The sequence below is a fragment of the Peromyscus eremicus genome, chromosome 14, assembly GCF_949786415.1.
Source record: "Peromyscus eremicus chromosome 14, PerEre_H2_v1, whole genome shotgun sequence".
Lineage (NCBI taxonomy): Eukaryota > Metazoa > Chordata > Mammalia > Rodentia > Cricetidae > Peromyscus > Peromyscus eremicus.
In genome coordinates this window covers 75,458,480-75,475,402 of record NC_081430.1, presented here as the reverse complement: position 1 = coordinate 75,475,402, position 16,923 = coordinate 75,458,480, and the positions used below count along the sequence as shown (strand labels likewise).

The 16,923-nt window shown below is 36.9% G+C and overlaps 1 protein-coding gene across 2 annotated transcripts in view; it reads right to left on the bottom strand.

Moving 5' to 3' along the window:
* The window catches only part of Fut8 (fucosyltransferase 8), a 215,861-nt gene that overhangs the window by 11,671 nt on the left and 187,267 nt on the right, over nt 1-16,923 (bottom strand). For both annotated transcript variants that reach the window (XM_059279485.1, XM_059279484.1), the window contains exons 8-9: nt 11,556-11,802; nt 9,917-10,093 (exon numbers count right to left, since the gene is read on the bottom strand). In XM_059279485.1, coding sequence (XP_059135468.1) covers nt 9,917-10,093; nt 11,556-11,802 — 424 coding nt within the window. The remainder of the gene's footprint in view (nt 1-9,916; nt 10,094-11,555; nt 11,803-16,923) is intronic.

Genomic DNA, 16,923 nt, shown 5'->3' with positions numbered 1-16,923 from the left:
AACAGTAATAGAAAAGCCATTCTATTGGATTTATGAAAGCAAGCTCCTCGTGGATGTCTACCAAGGAATATGTTGGAAGTCTTAAGATATGTGCTTAAAAATATCAAAATCCATTTTCTTATAAAAGTCTACCACCTGTTCAAATAATTTTTCTCTGAATTAGAAACCACTTTCTTGGTGTGAATAGGTCTTTAGACTGATATTGAAATCTTGGGCACATAGCTGAAAATGGAATGGGCTAGCTAGATTTATGTCAACTTCCCATAGACTATATTTACCTGAGAAGAGGGAACCTCAATTGAACGAATGCCTCTATAAGATTGGGCTGTGGATCAGCCTGTAGAACATTTTCTTAATTAGTGATTGATTGGGGAGGGTCCAGTCCATTATGGGTGATGCTACCCCTAGGCTGGTGGTCCAGGGTTCTATAAGAAAGCAGGCTGAGCAAGCTATGGGGAGCAAGCCAGTAGGAAGCACCCATCCATGGCCTCTGTATCAGCTTCTACCTCCAGGTTCCTGCCCTGATTGAGTTCCTGTCCTGACTTCCTTTGGTGGTGAACAGTGATATGGAAGTGTAAGCCAAATCAACCCTTTCTTCTCCAAGTTGCTTTGGTCATGGTGTTTCTTCATAGCAATAGGAACCCTAACCAAGATGGGTAGTAACAGTCATGCTTCCCTTATATAATTCCGTAAGAATTAACACATAGACAGAGAGAGCTCACAGGAGTACCCTCACATGCAGCAAATGTTTAACAAATATTAGCTGTGATAAGCATCTCTCTAATTTTAATCCTTACTTCCCTAGATCTCCACTCAGAATAATCTTATCAGTGAGGGTTTGAAATTTAAATTTGAAATTCCTAACCTTTCTACCTGTTTTTGGCCATGGCTCATCTTGTTATGTGATGTATTTACTCTTTGTTTACTGCTTGTATCCCTATCCTGCCTCATTATCCCTAGCTGGAATCTAAGCTCTATCAAACATAAGCATTAATCTGCTGTGTTCATTTTAGCACTCTCAATACCTACCAGGGAATCAGGAGCACAGTAAGAGGATGAATGGGTATTATCCTGAGATAATAATGCTTCTTACTTACAAACTCGGAAACATTAGGAGTCAGTTTACATTCTGGCTCTAGACAGTACTCCCCAAGGTTAGGCTCATGTCTTATTTTTCCTCACGACAGGAACTAGCACTGCACACAACACTGTGACTAAATGCATGAACGTGTGAGCACTACTTTTGTCTAAGACTTTATCCTAATCCCCAGACAAGTGCTTCAGATTTCTTACGATTTCATCGCCTCTGATAAAACGGCAGTAAAGGCAAAGTCCCTGAGCACTCTTTTACACTGTACGTAGTATTCATACCTAGTAGGCCTTATTATTTATTTATTCATTGATTTTAACATTTTTCCCTTCCCAGCTCAATATCAGAGAGGTGAAGAAAGTGTCACATTTGTCTAGAAAGAAAACCCTAAATGTTTTCGGTATGATCTCCACGAAGCTACATACCCAGGAATGAGGCAACACAGGAACAAATACATCTGCAAATGCACAGGAGAGGCAGGGAATGAGAACCCACAAAACGACTTTGGGTCTACCCTTGACCAAAGCCAATCTCACTGCAGTCTGGAACTCAGTGAAATGGGTAAAGGAGTGACCCCTTTACTACGAAGGGACACTACCATTCAGGGCTCTCCTCACCTAAAGCCCTGCCACAGAACCAGACCAACAGGAATTGAGGGTTTCCATGTCTTTCTTTATATATGCGAGTTTCATGAAGGAGACCGGGAGGAGGAAAAACAAAACTAAAGCAAATCCTGGGACCAGAATGAAAGCTTCTATACACACAGAATCGGGGTTTTGCTCTCAGCTGTGTAAGCAGAGGGCTTCTTTTACCTGGAAGTTCCAGATATTGCTAATGATAATGTTTTTCTTTTACCATCTTATAAAAACTTATCTTTATACCATCCACAAAAGACTAACTGGATTGCAGTTGTAAACTATTACTGAACTTCCTAAAATTGGTCTGCAGGTGGAAAGACACTTGTCTTACTTTCTCTGTGTCTGGTACACAACTCCTTCAGGACACTTCTTTATGTTGTAACTATTTGTCATATGTACACACTGTCTACCACTTGTATATCCTCTGAGATAAGGAGCCATGTATTATCTTCCTTTTGCCTTTGTATTCTAAGTGTCTTGTGCTATAACTTGTATCTTATAGGAGTTAAAAAAAATCACTCATTGCTGATTCTTCATTTCAAAGAATAGCTACATTTATATACCACATAAAATGTTCAAATATTTTCTTCCCTCTATTAATTTCAAAGTACTTAATGTTAGGAAAAACTCATTTAGAATGTTTGATAAAGAACAAACTAAATATGCAAATATGTTATTTGGGAGACTTTTTTCCTTTTAAAAAATGGTCTCACCGTATTGTCCAGGTTTGCTTTGAACTCACTATGTAGCTTACACTGACCTCAAACTTACAATCCCACCTGCCTCAGCCTCCCAGGTACACCAATATCCTAACTATTTGGGAGTTTTTATAAAGCTTTTATCTTTCAATTTCCTCCTCACTCTGAATCTTCACTACCTTAGAAAACAATCTTTGATGGACAAGGTTGGTACTTCTTACTCTTTGACTGCCAGTGACTCTGTGATTTTAAACTCTCTACTGTAAATTATTTAAGGGAGATAGTGATTGGTACCTCAGCAATGGCTGCTACAGTTCCTGGGAAGCCAGTGATAAGACCTCGTAGACTAAAGACACCTGAGGTGTAATGCCAAGTGACAACAGATTCCATAGAGCTAGATGGGCAGTGCTTTCTTGACGGCCTTTTCAGATAGACTACCTAGAAGATGGCTTCTCTTCCTACAGTGTGAAGTCCACGAATCACTGAAATTTAAATTTTCATCTAACCTTAAAGCAGAAAGTTCTTACAATATTACTCTGGTCATGTTATATCTGTTGCTGGATAAATGAATGCCTTTGGTCTCTTATAAAGAGGAACAGCAGAGGTTTTTTGATTTGCTTAGGTATCAAAACCCATCACAAGAGGTCTAAAGAGAGTTAATTCAAAGTGGAAATATTTAAGTAAAAGAATGAGGAGAAATGACAGCTAAATTTCTGATTAATATATTAGAAATGACTTGAGAAATTAAAATGAAAGGATTTCCAAAGAGGAAAATATGCATGAAGTGTTACCAGTGAATTTATAATAGAACACAGAGAAAACTGCTGCCTAGACCACTACAAGGAGGGGTTAAAAGTGTTGAGTACAAAGAAGAAATACAGGTTTTAATATTCCCACAATAAAGGAGACACTTCCAACTGTATCTAGTTGCTCAGCATAAAAATGTCATGTGTGGGATTGGACCAATGCTGTAAAATGTTTATACCCTTTTATCTCAATAGTTCAAAGTCTGGAAACCCAGCTTGAGGAAATAAAGTAGTTATTTTAGACATACTTTGTGTCATTATTTATAAAACACTGGAAATAACCTAACTACCCAGTTTTAGGAAAATTCTTGCTCAAGTCAATGGCAGATTCACAGCAGGTATACAGTCATTAAACACGGTGTTTATCCATCATCACTGGACACTCGAAGACTAAAATAAGGTCTGGGGAATGATGTTCCAAGCAAACAGAGACTAAGACAAAGCAGCAGCACCTACACTTGATCAGCTGAGACTTCAAGAGAAACAGCTCAACGTAAAATGATGTCAATTCTCAAGAGGTTGTAACAACTGTAAAGCTGGTCATAGTGGCATGTACATATAATCCCAGCACCAGAGAGGCTGAGGAAGAAACACTGTGAATTCAAGGCTAGTCTGGCCTACACAGCAAATTATTGTCTCAACTAAACCAAAGCAACTATAATTATTATAAATTATGAATATATTAAAAATTAAATTTATATAACGTATTAAAATTATAAATTTATAATGATAAATATTAGATCAACTAAATACACATAGTAGCATCAAAGATTAGAGGGAGAGACAACTGCAACTTCATGCTCCTCATTCAACACTGGAAAGTTCTAGACAGAAAAATCAATTAAAAAAAAAGAAAAAAGAAAAACTTGGAGGGCTGGAAAGACCAGTCAGTTGTTAAAAGCATTTGTACCTCCTCCAGTGGACCCAAGTTCAGTTTCCACACTCACACCAGGTAACTCACAACTGCCTGTAACTCCATCTACAGGGAATCTAACACATTCTTCCAGGCTCTGTGGGAACCCACACATGTTATACAGACACACACACACACACACACACACACACACACACACACTACACACATCCCCACATGAAAAATCTTAAACAACACAGAACATGGACTTGGACTATGCTTCAGACCAAATTGACCTAGTATGTTTACAGTGTCTTCTGTTCAGAAGCAACAGAATACATATGTTCTTCTCAAATGTACACAAAACATTCTTCTGAAGAAAGCATACACTGGATATAAAACAAGTATACACAAATATGTACAAATTAAACAAAATACTCTTGAAATGATGGGTCAAAGAAGTCAAAATATCTTGAGGCAAACACGGGAACACAGAAGAGTAAAATGACCAGATGCAGCCAAAGCAGTCCTGAGAGGGAAGTTCATAGCAATAAACCACACCAACACAGAGGAAAACCCTCAAACAGACAAGCTCATGTTGTAGCTCGAGAAATGACACAAAGAACAAACCAAGACAAAGACATAAACAAAATAGAAGTTTTTAGAAAAATGATTGAAAAGATCATAGATGTTAGTTTGAGTTTTTGAAAAGATGAAATCAACAAACCTTTTAGACTTATGAAGAAACAAAAGGAAATTCAAAAGAATTTAGGGAAGAGGAAACATAAAACTGCCTAGTGAGACTTCTCAGTGAACAAAGGAGCTTGGCTCAAAAGACTGACAACTTGAGTTAGATCACAGGAAGCCATGTTTAGGTGGAAGCGGTCCTCTGACCTCCATATGGAAGCTGTGGCACAGGAGTGTTTCAACACACACACCATATACACATAACTAATAATAATAATAACAATAATAATAATAAACTGACACCATTTATAGAAATACTATGGATATTACTATGAACAAACTGAGTAACCTAGGAGAAATGGATGAATTTTTAAAAACATCAACTCTCCAAGTTGACTAAATAAGGTAAAGTAGAGAATCTGAACAGAATAATACCAAGTAGAACACTTAGTCAGTAATAAAAAGTCTACCATCAAAGTTCCACGGCTAAGTTCTACCAAATATTAAAAAACAGAATACCAACTTTCCAACTCTTTTATTTGTCTTGAGACAGAGAATTGTTACAAAACCCAGACAACCTGGAATGCACACACCTCCATCCTTAGCTTCTGACTGCCATACAGATTTATGCTACCACAGTTGGCATTTCTTCTACACATTTTATGAGGCTAGCAATATCCTAAGAGTAAAGCCACTAAAATCATTATAGGAAAATTACACAGTAGTACTCCTGATCAACAGAGATACAAAAACTTCTATAAAATACTAGCAAATTAAATTCAACAGTGCATTTAAAAAACATGATCAAATGAGATTTGTCCTAAGGATGTGAAGGTGGACTACCACACAACAGTCAGTAAACATGATCCATCGCAGTAACAGGAGGAAAAGCAACATCAATTAAAAACCCCACACGACTATCTCAATTGATATAGGCAAAGCATTTGACAAGATCCAACATCTGTTCATGGCAAGGCTTTCAAAAAGCATAAGAAGAAATATATAACAATATAATACAGGCCATAAATGACAAGTCCACAAATGACATCACACGGAATAGTGGAAGGGTGACAACTTTTCTCTAAGATAAAAAATAAGAAAATAGGCTAAGGCAGGAGAATTATAAACTTGAGGCCAGTCTGGGTTACTACTGGTAGACATTCTCCCCCCACTAACAAAAGAGGTATTCAAACAGGAAAGGAATATATGAGATATCTGTTTGCTGAAGGCATGGTCTTATAATTAGGAAACCCTAAGTGGCCACTAAGGTTTTAAAACTGATTGATACATCTATTAAAGTTGTAGGTTGTTGGTTATAAAATAAAAATACAAACAAACAAACATGCAAGCAAACCACTAGTATTTATATATGCCAAAAACTACTCCAAAATGAAATTAAGAAGCCAATACTATCTATAATAGCACCAAATAAAATACTTGAGAGTGAAATTAACCTAGTAGGTGAAAGATCTAGTTGCTAAAAAGCATAAAATACTGAAGAACGATACTAAAACCCAAAAAGTGCAAATCTCAATAATATTGTTAAAAAATTCTTTACTCAAAGTGACCAGCAGATTCCATGCAATTCCCACCCAAATTCCAATGTCATTTTCCAAAGAGGTAGAAAACAGCCTACAATTTATATAGAACCAGAAAAGATCTAAAGTCCAAAGCAATCTTGAGCAAAATGCTCCAACCTGGAGTTCTCATACTCCTTGATTTCAAAGTATATTTCACAGGTGTTGTAATCAGAATAATGTGGTTTTGGCATAAAAACAGACACAATGACCAGTGAAATGGAAAACTCCAAAATAAACCAAAGTATCTATAACCCAATTTTCCAAGAACATCCAATAGAGAAAGGACGGTTTGTCTAATAAGTATAATGTTAGGAAAATTGGATATCTACACACAGAAAAGTGAAAAGAGACATTTGTTAAAAACAAAAGAAACCTAACTCAAAATGTTTATAAAAGAACTCAGTGTAGACAGGAAACTACACGTTACTGAGATGACACTGGGGAAAAAGCTCCCTCCGTGACACGATTTGGGAACGATGTCTTAGGACAAGGCTCTAAAACCACAGGCAACAAAAACAGCAAGTAGGATTCTTCAAACTAAAACGCTCCTGCAAAGCAAACAACACACTGCAGAGGTGGCCCAGTGACTGAGAAAACACACACAGGCCACGTACCTGATAAGGGATTAATTTCTAAACTATATATGGAAAAGAATACAAAAAGTGCTCAGCATTTCTGAGCACCAGGAAAACACAAATGAAAACCATAATGAGATGTCACCTCACACCCTTCACAATGTCTGTTAACAAAAAGACAGAGGGAACAAGTGTCAGTCAAGCTGTGGTACGAAGGAATCCTTGTACACTATGGGGAGGGCATCAACAAGGGCTGACCTTAACGTATAAAGCTCTCTCAGAACTCAAAAACATATAATCCAACAATCTCATCATAGGGCACATAAACAAAATAACAAATCAGTAAACAAATCTCTCTAGTCTCATGTTCATTTCAGGAGCCAAGATGCTTTCACATCAGTAGCCAAGATATGGAAGCACCTTAGATACCCATCAGCAGACAAATAAAGAAAATCTCTCTCTCCTCTCTCTCTCTCTCTTTCTCACACCCCCCCATAACCCATATATATGTATATGCAAATATATACATACATACATACATACATACATACATACATACATACATATATACATACATATACATGTCTCCTTAAAAAGAAAATTGTCATTTTTGACAACATAGAAAAAAACCAAGGGCATATCGCTAATAAAGGCAAATATTAGATACTTTCAATCTTAAGTTAAACCCAGAATGTCAGTTTTATGGAAACAAAAGGTAAAAAGGTGGCTACTAAAAGTCAAAGGGGGAGAGGGAGAGGGGGAGGAAGAGGGAGAGGGAGAGGATGGGGAAGGGGAGCTGTTGACCAAAGTTTCAGGCTGCAGGACTAAGTTTTAATGATCTGTGTACCTCAGGGTAACCCAGTTAATAACAATGTGTACTTCAAAATTGCTAGAACAGGTTTTTAACATTTGCATCTCATACACATACACACACACACACACACACACACACACACACACACACACACACACTGGTAAGGTAATGGGTGCTAGTTTGACTCTTTCTACAATGTATATATTGTATAAATAGTTCAGAGTATCACTCTGCACCCCAAGCATACAGAATTGTTAGTTATAAATAAATAAATAGACCTTTTAAGGGACCTAAGGAGATGGATCTAATGTTATATTAAGCTAAAAAAATAGTTTAAACTGTACAAATTCCTGACTATAAAAAATAAAATAAAAAACAACCAAACAAATAGTGGTGGTGTACTTCTTTAATCCCAGCACTTGGGAGGCAGAGGCAGGTAAATCCCTGAGTTTGAGGTAGGCTGGTCTACAGAGTGAGTTCCAGGATAGCCAGAATATGCAGGCAAATTGTCTTGAAAAACTTCAAAAAAAAAAAAAAAAAGTGACTAAGGCTGGGATGTAATCAGTTGGTAGAGTGTTTGCTTGGCATGCATGAAGCCCTGGATTTGATCCCCAGCAAGACAGAAACTGGACAGGATGGCACAGGCTTATAATTCTAGTACTTGGGATAGAAGCAAAAGAACCAGAAATTCAAGGTCATCCTCAGTTACATAGTGAACTTGAGGCCAGCCTGGGCCACACGAGACTCCATCTCAAAAAATAAAAACAAAAAATGTGACTATACAAATTTCTGGGAGGAAAATGCTATTATTTAAATGATGGCTATCACTGGTAATGGGATTGTGGGTAGTATTTCTCCTTTGTTTTCATATTTATGAACTTCCGTATTTTTTAACGGACATGAAGTATTTTGCCAATCAAGAGAAAAAGAAGTGTATGATGCATTCAAGAACAAGTCAAAGAACAGATAACATTAATATCCTTCTTTAACCAAGTTACAAATTGAATCTAGTGCTTCAAAATGAATGAGCATGGTGAACTATTACTGCTTGTTTCTCTGGTATATATACATATTAAATTGAACAATGAATGCTTTAATGTAAGTGCTCAATGGTCACTTAATGTGTATCTCTTACATTAACTTAGTCTTGTTTGGCTGATGGGTTTCCTGGCTATGTGTGCTCAGTGACTTGCAGAAATAGCTGTGTTTTAGGCCTTAACTCTAAACGTTTCTTTTTCCCACCCCCAACTAATGGAAAAAAGAGATCAAGCAGTGTATTAAATAGAAAAACAGTTTAAACGATTAATTGCTAACAAAATGCTTTCAAATTGTTTAAATAAACAATTCAGTATTTGCTGGGTCTATACCACAGCTAGGATTTGCATCAAAAGTGTATATAATGTGCTGGAGGAGAGAGAAATGCAAAAGTATTCAACCATACACCAACAATATGCAGAAGAGGGATACAGCCCAAAGGCTTAGGGATGATTTCTGGAGGAGATGGCATCTGAGCAAAGCTAAGACTACATTTTTCTCTCTTCCTCTACTTTCATCCAAACTTAAATATTTTATTTACTTTATTAACCCAGATCTCCTGAGAAGAAATTTCCAATCTGGCTCAAGCTTTGTCTATGTGCTCCTTAATACCCTGCTAATCCTATAGTAGTACTACTCACACCATATTCTAATTGTCTGTTCCATCCCTAGAATGGGAATTCCTTAACAACACAGTGTATCATGACTGGATGGTGACTACCTGTAACTAAGAAACTTCAGAGTAAAACTGACCTCACCAGCACCTTGACCTGGAATGTCCAAGTCTTCAGAACTGTGAGACAGACTTCTGCCGCTTAAGCCACAGTCTATGAAATTTTGTTTATGGTGACTCTAGTATGTTAAAACAAACTTTGGTACTAAGAAGTGTGGTAATGTGTCTAATGATGACTGCTGGTGGTGCTGCACAAGTCAGTAGTCATTTATTTTAGATTTCTGATTACACTACATCAGATATGGCCGATAAGGTATGACTTGATTAGGGTAATATTTGCTCAGTAGTCTTTGAATTTTGGAACCCATTAGTTAGCAACAATAAGAATCACAAGTTCCCAGAATTAAGGACTCTCTTCAACTACAAGAGGTAATCCCATTACAGAATCACTAGTTGGTCTAACTTACTTTGTCTTTGCCTCCTTTAACAAAGAAGGGTCATCAGTGGCCAGATAGACTCTTTTTTTATCCACTTGCATTCTGCGCGAGAGAAGCTGAAAGTGTTCTTCAACGTGTACCATGTACTCCTCAATAGGATGGAAGGCTGCTTCTGTTCCCACTTTGTCAGTGCGTCTGACATGGACTCTGGGGAGAAGTGGAGAGCGCACGGGTAACGTCCTGGTACTCAATCAGTACCCCAGTCATGGTGGCACTGGGGGCATAGTAAACCAATTTTTCATTTATTCTCACCTTAGAAAATATAAAACCATTTCAAAACACTTCATAAATACTTTAATATAGGTGCATGTTCAATAGTGCAGGGCAATACAAAAGTTAAGTAAAGGTTTTGAGAAATACTTTCTTACAGAAAAAGTAAGTTGCATATCCAAGAATATATGGGAACCTGTCATCAACAGATTTAAGTTTTAAAACAGATTTAAGTTTTAAGGTTTTTGAGACCAAAATCATAACAGGATTCACAGCTTAAAGATACTGCTTGTAACAATCTGATGCCAAGGCTTATTTATTAATTTTTTCTTTCATTTTACTCTGTAGAGTTACTACCACTTCAGTTCATAGAATTTAAAGTCATCTAAGAAAGCAGAGACCTGGATGAACTTTTCCTACAGTTTAAGACAGGCAAGCCTTTAAAAGGTGTTGGCTATTTTATGTTCATCAAGCCATTACAGACTTTTTGTTGTATTTTTTTCTCTATCAAATGTAAACAGAAATAGATCTCATTTTTTTTTTATATTGAAGAAAAGTCACAATGTTAAAGAGTAAGGGACGCAGACTTACACTGTCCTAAAAGGGCTAAGTCACTGACTCCCTAGTATTCTCCTGCATCTTAGTGCTGCCACAGACAGGGTTGGGTCTTGAATCTGGAGAGAGAGCTGCAGTACACTGGGGGAACTGGGCCATCTTCATGCTCCTGTTTCCTTTGCATCCCAGACTATAGTCCAGATGTGAATTTGACCACAGGAATATCTATTCAGTCATCTTTTCTTTCCTACATTCTTCTTAATCACTGTTTCTTTCAGGAAATTGGACTTGTTTCATGTGCTCTATACAAATGAAGTGGGGCAGGGAGAATTCGCCACACTGAATTTCAATGAAGTTTCAGGAGATGAACACTATTTAATATTCTGATTTCACTATGTACTTTCTTTAGCTCTAACATTTAGAACAGGGGTCAGTAACTACTCTACATATAAAGACTAAGAGATGGAAGAAAGATGTAGAGTTGGAAATATGAAAATAAAACAGAGGAGCTTCATAAAAAGTGAGAGGAAGAAACAAAGGAAGGACATCTGAGCCAGCAGAGGGGCATCTGGGCCAGCAGAGGGGCATCTGAGCCAGCAGAGGGGCATCTGAGCCAGCAGAAGGGCATCTGAGACGGTAGATGGGCATCTGGGCCAGCAGAAGGGCACACTGCACCATTTGCTCTGCTGCCCCAAGTGAACAAAGGGAGAACAGTCTCTTAAGTTTTAGAACCTTTGTTCTTTGCTGGGACTAGGACTACTAAATTATATAAAATTTACAGTAAAAGGTAAACACATACAACTACTGCTATATATTACTGTTGGGGGGGGGCACAGATTCTTACCCAATAACTGGATGTTTGAAGCCAAGCTTCTTGGTGGCTTCTTCTATTTCCTTTTCCAGCCAAGGTTGTGGACGGATCAAGTATTTGACAAACTGAGACACCCACCACACTGCAGGATCACCATGGACTCTTAGGAGTCGATCTGCAAGGTCTTCTGGTACAGCCAGGGGTAAGTAAGGAGGACGAGGATGGAGGCTGTCTACAATGGGGAGCTCGACCACTTGAACATTTTTGTCCTTCACTTCACCTAACGGAACATCAAAACACATGGTCACTACACTACACTCCTCATCCACCTACCATGCAACAGAACCCACTAGGAGTACTTGTATCTTCCTAGCAACTCTAAGGAAGCATTACGGTTTTCACTTTATATAGGAAGTCAAAAAATCTACCTAATGTACCAGAGCAAAAAGAGAGAGCTGAACATTCCTCTTAAGTCCATCATGGCCTTTCTAAAAATTCCTATTTTGCTGTCATATTATCACTTTATACTCAAGTTAGGATGGTAACCAGCATCCAAAGTATGTAACAGCCATATGGTTGACAGACACAATCAGCTACCAAGTTCATGTTTTTTTGTTTGTTTGTTTTGTTATTACTGCTTTGGAATTATACAATAAGTACCTCCAACTTCTAGCTTGTCATTATAGCAAATGGCCCTTGCATTTCTTTTCTCACAGACACTAGAAATAACAAAGGATTACAATTATAAATCAAGCCATCTGTATCTTTTGTAGCAAAACAATAGACAACTAAAAATATTTTTCTTGGCTAAGTTAGACTTACTATATATCCAATTATGATAACAACAGAAACTTGCTCCTTATTTATCTCAATAGTAAAGTTCAGAGATTAGAAAATCATTTTACAGATGAATGCTTTCAGAATTCATCTTGAATTCACCATTGTTATTTCTGTCCTACTAAATTTATAATGTAATGATAAAAAATAAACCACAATTGACAGACAGTATCCTCAGAGTTTACACATTAAAGATCACCCAGTAATAACTAGAAGACCAAAATACTACACAGAAAAAAAATAAATTATATTGAGTTACAATTTTAATAATAGAAAATAGTAGCATAAATATACAAAATAATTCCAGTTAAAATGTGGTCATAATCACGGGACAATTAAGGAAACAATATACTTGTAAAGAATAAGCATACAATATGTTGAAAATGTATTCAGCATTATGAAATAGTCTGTTTCTGTATATATGCATGTGTGTATATACATTACATATTATATTATATTGTATTATACATTTAACACATATAAATTAAAATATTTTAAAATAAATTATCTAGAACACAGCTAATAAAGCTAACTGCATACATATTTTAAAATCAGCTTAGTACAGCTAAAATTTAAAATCATGGTAATATTCTACTTCTCTGGTATGTAAAGTCATTTCAAGATTTTGAGGACAAAGTCTTTAAAATATGACTTTTGAAGTATGAATGAATGAATAGTAATAAAAAATTTAACATCAGCATTGCAGTTCATCTAGTATGCCAGCTAAGAAAGAAGTGGGCACCTTTTTCAGAAGAGAAACTACAATTAAGAGTATGAGGGGAAAGAATGAGATACATTTTAAATTTACCTGTACCAGTCTTCCCTAAGACAAGGAAGTCATTGGTGCTTCCCCAGATATGGGAATGACCAGAGGTAAGACACAAACAAAAGAGAAAATACAGAATGAAAGAGGAAGGGAAAAGGTGGTTACTTTTAATGAAAAAAAAAAAAAAACCACAGAGAAAGGAAGGAAGTCCCAGTACTGGGCACAGTGCATGCTTATAATCTCAGCCCTTAGGAGGCTGGGACAGGGGATCCTGAGTTCAAAGCCAGCATGGGCTATACAATAAAGTATCTTTTTTTTTTTTTTTTTTTTTTTTTTTTTTGGTTTTTCGAGACAGGGTTTCTCTGTGTAGCATTGCGCCTTTCCTGGGACTCACTTGGTAGTCCAGGCTGGCCTCAAACTCACAGAGATCCGCCTGGCTCTGCCTCCCGAGTGCTGGGATTAAAGGCGTGCGCCACCACCGCCCGGCCACAATAAAATATCTTTAAATGGCATTGCCATTGGGCTTAGTGGAAGAAAGGAAGAAAAAAAATAAAATAAATAAAATAAAGCAGCAGCACCCAGTCTCATCCATACCCATAAACATATACACCCACATAAGAGCAGAATTAGTAGGGCTGTCCTTTGTTACTTCTTCCTAACAAGGTTATTCAAAATGTTCAGCCTAAGTAGCTTAAATTTCATAGTAAGAACACATTATCCCCTGAAGGCACCACCTCCTCGATTTCTTTATTGCTAGCCCTACTGACAACTTCTAGAATGGAATGAAACTGTATCTACACCTTCCAGCTAGAGCAGTATACTCTGTTGATTCTTTGTTCTTACCTTCATTAATTCATTAACTTGTTCAAATATTGTGGAACTATATTCAAATATTTGAGGAACATTATAAATCAAACACTGTATAGTTAGAATATAAAATGATATGCTTCACCAAGCAAAAACTACAAGATTTCCAGTTCTAAATCTCACTGAAATTGGACTGTTTACAGTGTAAGAAAAATAAATAAAACATCACCACTAGCAAATGTGCTTTCACAAAGACTCTAGCAAAATATCAAAAAATTTACCACAAGTAATTTACAACTATTAAGGATCAAAACTAAAGTTTCCTTAGTAATTACACACACACACACACACACACACACACACACATTTTAAAATACTAAGTGATTGAATTTTATAGATGTTAGCCATACTGATGAATCTACTGAAATTCAAGCCATGCTACTAAATTTGATGTGGGTACTGTTGCTCCCTGGAAGTTCTGAGCCTGGCCAGGTTTCTGTTAGAAGGAGATTATTAGAAAGGGTTTATTTATTTATGAATTATGTTTTAAAGGGTAAGAAGTGATTTCCCTTTGCATCTCTCTGTATTATAAGTAATCTAGCTAAGTGTAGGTTGTATGTAAATGTTATATAGCTGAATACAAGAGGCTCAATCATCTATGGATGTGAGGGTTTTGGTATCTCCTGCAGCCTATGAATACCAAGGGGACTGGACATTATCACCAACCATGGTCACCTAGCAATACATCACTAAAGTTTTTCTTCCAACATAAATGAAACGTTACCCTCTTTCTTCCCTCAGCTCCTAGACACCACCTTCTGATGTCTCTCTGATATCAGTTTTTTGCAGATTCTATGTATACATGAGATCTTTCTATTTCTGGATTATTTCAGTGTAAGGATTAATAAATTCAGTAAAGTTGTATAAATTAGTAATACTTTTAAATATTATCAACAAACTATCTGAAAAGAAATTACAAAAATAATCCTATGTACAATAGCACAAAAAACCTTTAAATACTTAGGGTAAATTAAAACAATGTGATGAAATACAGAAATATTGAAGATTATAAAACAATAATGAAAGAAACTGAAGACACAAATAAATGGAAAGATAGCCCATATACATAGGCTAGAAAATTTAATGTTAAAATATTTATAGTACCCAAAGTGATCTATAGCAATGTATTCCATATTTCAATCCTAAAGTCATTTTTCAAAGAAACAGAAAAACAATTTGTATGCAACTATGCAAATAGCCTAAACAGCCATTGCGATCCTCAAAAAAGAAGGGGCAGGAACGGAAGGCATTACACTTGGATTTCCTAGTGTATTACAATGTTTTGTAATCAAAGCAGAATGGTGCTGGTATAAAAATAGACACAGTGACCAAATAAACTTGAGGGTTTACAGACAGTTGATCTCAGTCAAGATACCCAGAGCATACATGAGTATCTCTTTTGTAAATGGTTTTAATAAAAATAGATTATTAGCATACAGGAAAATGAAAATGGACTCACATACCATACACAAATGGGCTCAAAATGGATAAAGACAAACATAAAATCAGAAACAATAAGTTACAACAGGGAAACTCTGCAATATTAGCCCAGCGATGATGTAATGGATAAGACTTCCAAACCACAGGCAAAAAACCCAAAAACACACAAATAGGATTGTAGTAAACTAAAATGCTTCTGCAGAGCAAAACAAACAACTCAGTGAAGAGAAAACCCCCAAATCAAGAAAAATGTTTGCAAACCACACAACCAACAAGGGGCTAATCTCTAAAATACACAGAATTCAAACACTGAAAAGTATGAAAACAAATAATCTGGTTTTAAAAAATAGGCAATGGATCGAATGGGTTTCTAAAAAGAAGTATAAATGGACAACTATAAGGAAAAATGTTCAACATCTCTAATCAACAATAAAGTCCAAATCAAAACTACATTAGGATGGCTGTTAGCAAAAACACAGAGGATGATTAATATACACCATCAAAGTTGTGGTGAAAAAGGAACATTTGTGCACGGGGGTGGGGGGTGGGGGTGGGGGTGGGGTGGGGTGGGGTGTCAATCAGCGACCATTTTGAAGCAACATTTAAAATGGAAATGATTTGTGAACAGAGCCTCTGACCAATCTGTTGAGACTTGACTACTCTGAAGAAAGTACAGAGTCAACCTTCCAGCAAGAGGATGTTCTATGTGGATAATCCATACAGAAGCTAACAATACTACTCACTTGTGAGCAATCAGCATCAACTAGCCTGTGCTTTATATAATGGATGGCTTAGTTCAACCCAAACCACCAGTGATCACTACTGTTTAGGTGAGAGACTCATTTTTAAGACTGCCTGTTTGTTAAGATCTAAATAAGGGAACAGCTCCATGATACTAGTCTAGGAATAATTCCAACACTGAAATTCTAACCCCCAATATTAGTATCCTTATTGTTTATCCTTTCCATCATGTGAGGACATAGCAAAAAGATACTGTTTTAGTTACTTTTCTATTGCTGTGAGGAAACACCATGCCCATGGCAACTCACAAGAAACTGTTCAATTGGATTTACAGTTCTAGAGGGTTTGAGTCCATGAGGCCAAAGTGAAGGATGGGCAGGAACAGCTGAGAGCTCACATCTGGAACTGCAAGCAGGTGGCAGAGAGTGCAATGGGAATGTCATGTGGCTTTTGAACCCTCAAAGTCCATTCCCAATGACATATCTCCTCCAATGAAGCCACATCTCCTAATCCTTCCCAAGCAGGTCTACCAACTAAGGACCAAGTGTTCCAACATGAGTCTATGGGGGCCATTCTCATTCAAGCAGAACTGAACCTGACAAAATATCTACAGGCGCTCTGATTTCTGATTTTGTAGTCTCCAGGATGGTGAGAAGTTAAGACTTGGTGGCTTTAATTCCACCAAGTCTTACAGTATTTTGTTACAGCAGTAGACTATGATGCACCTCTTCCCAAGGACCCTGGTTTATA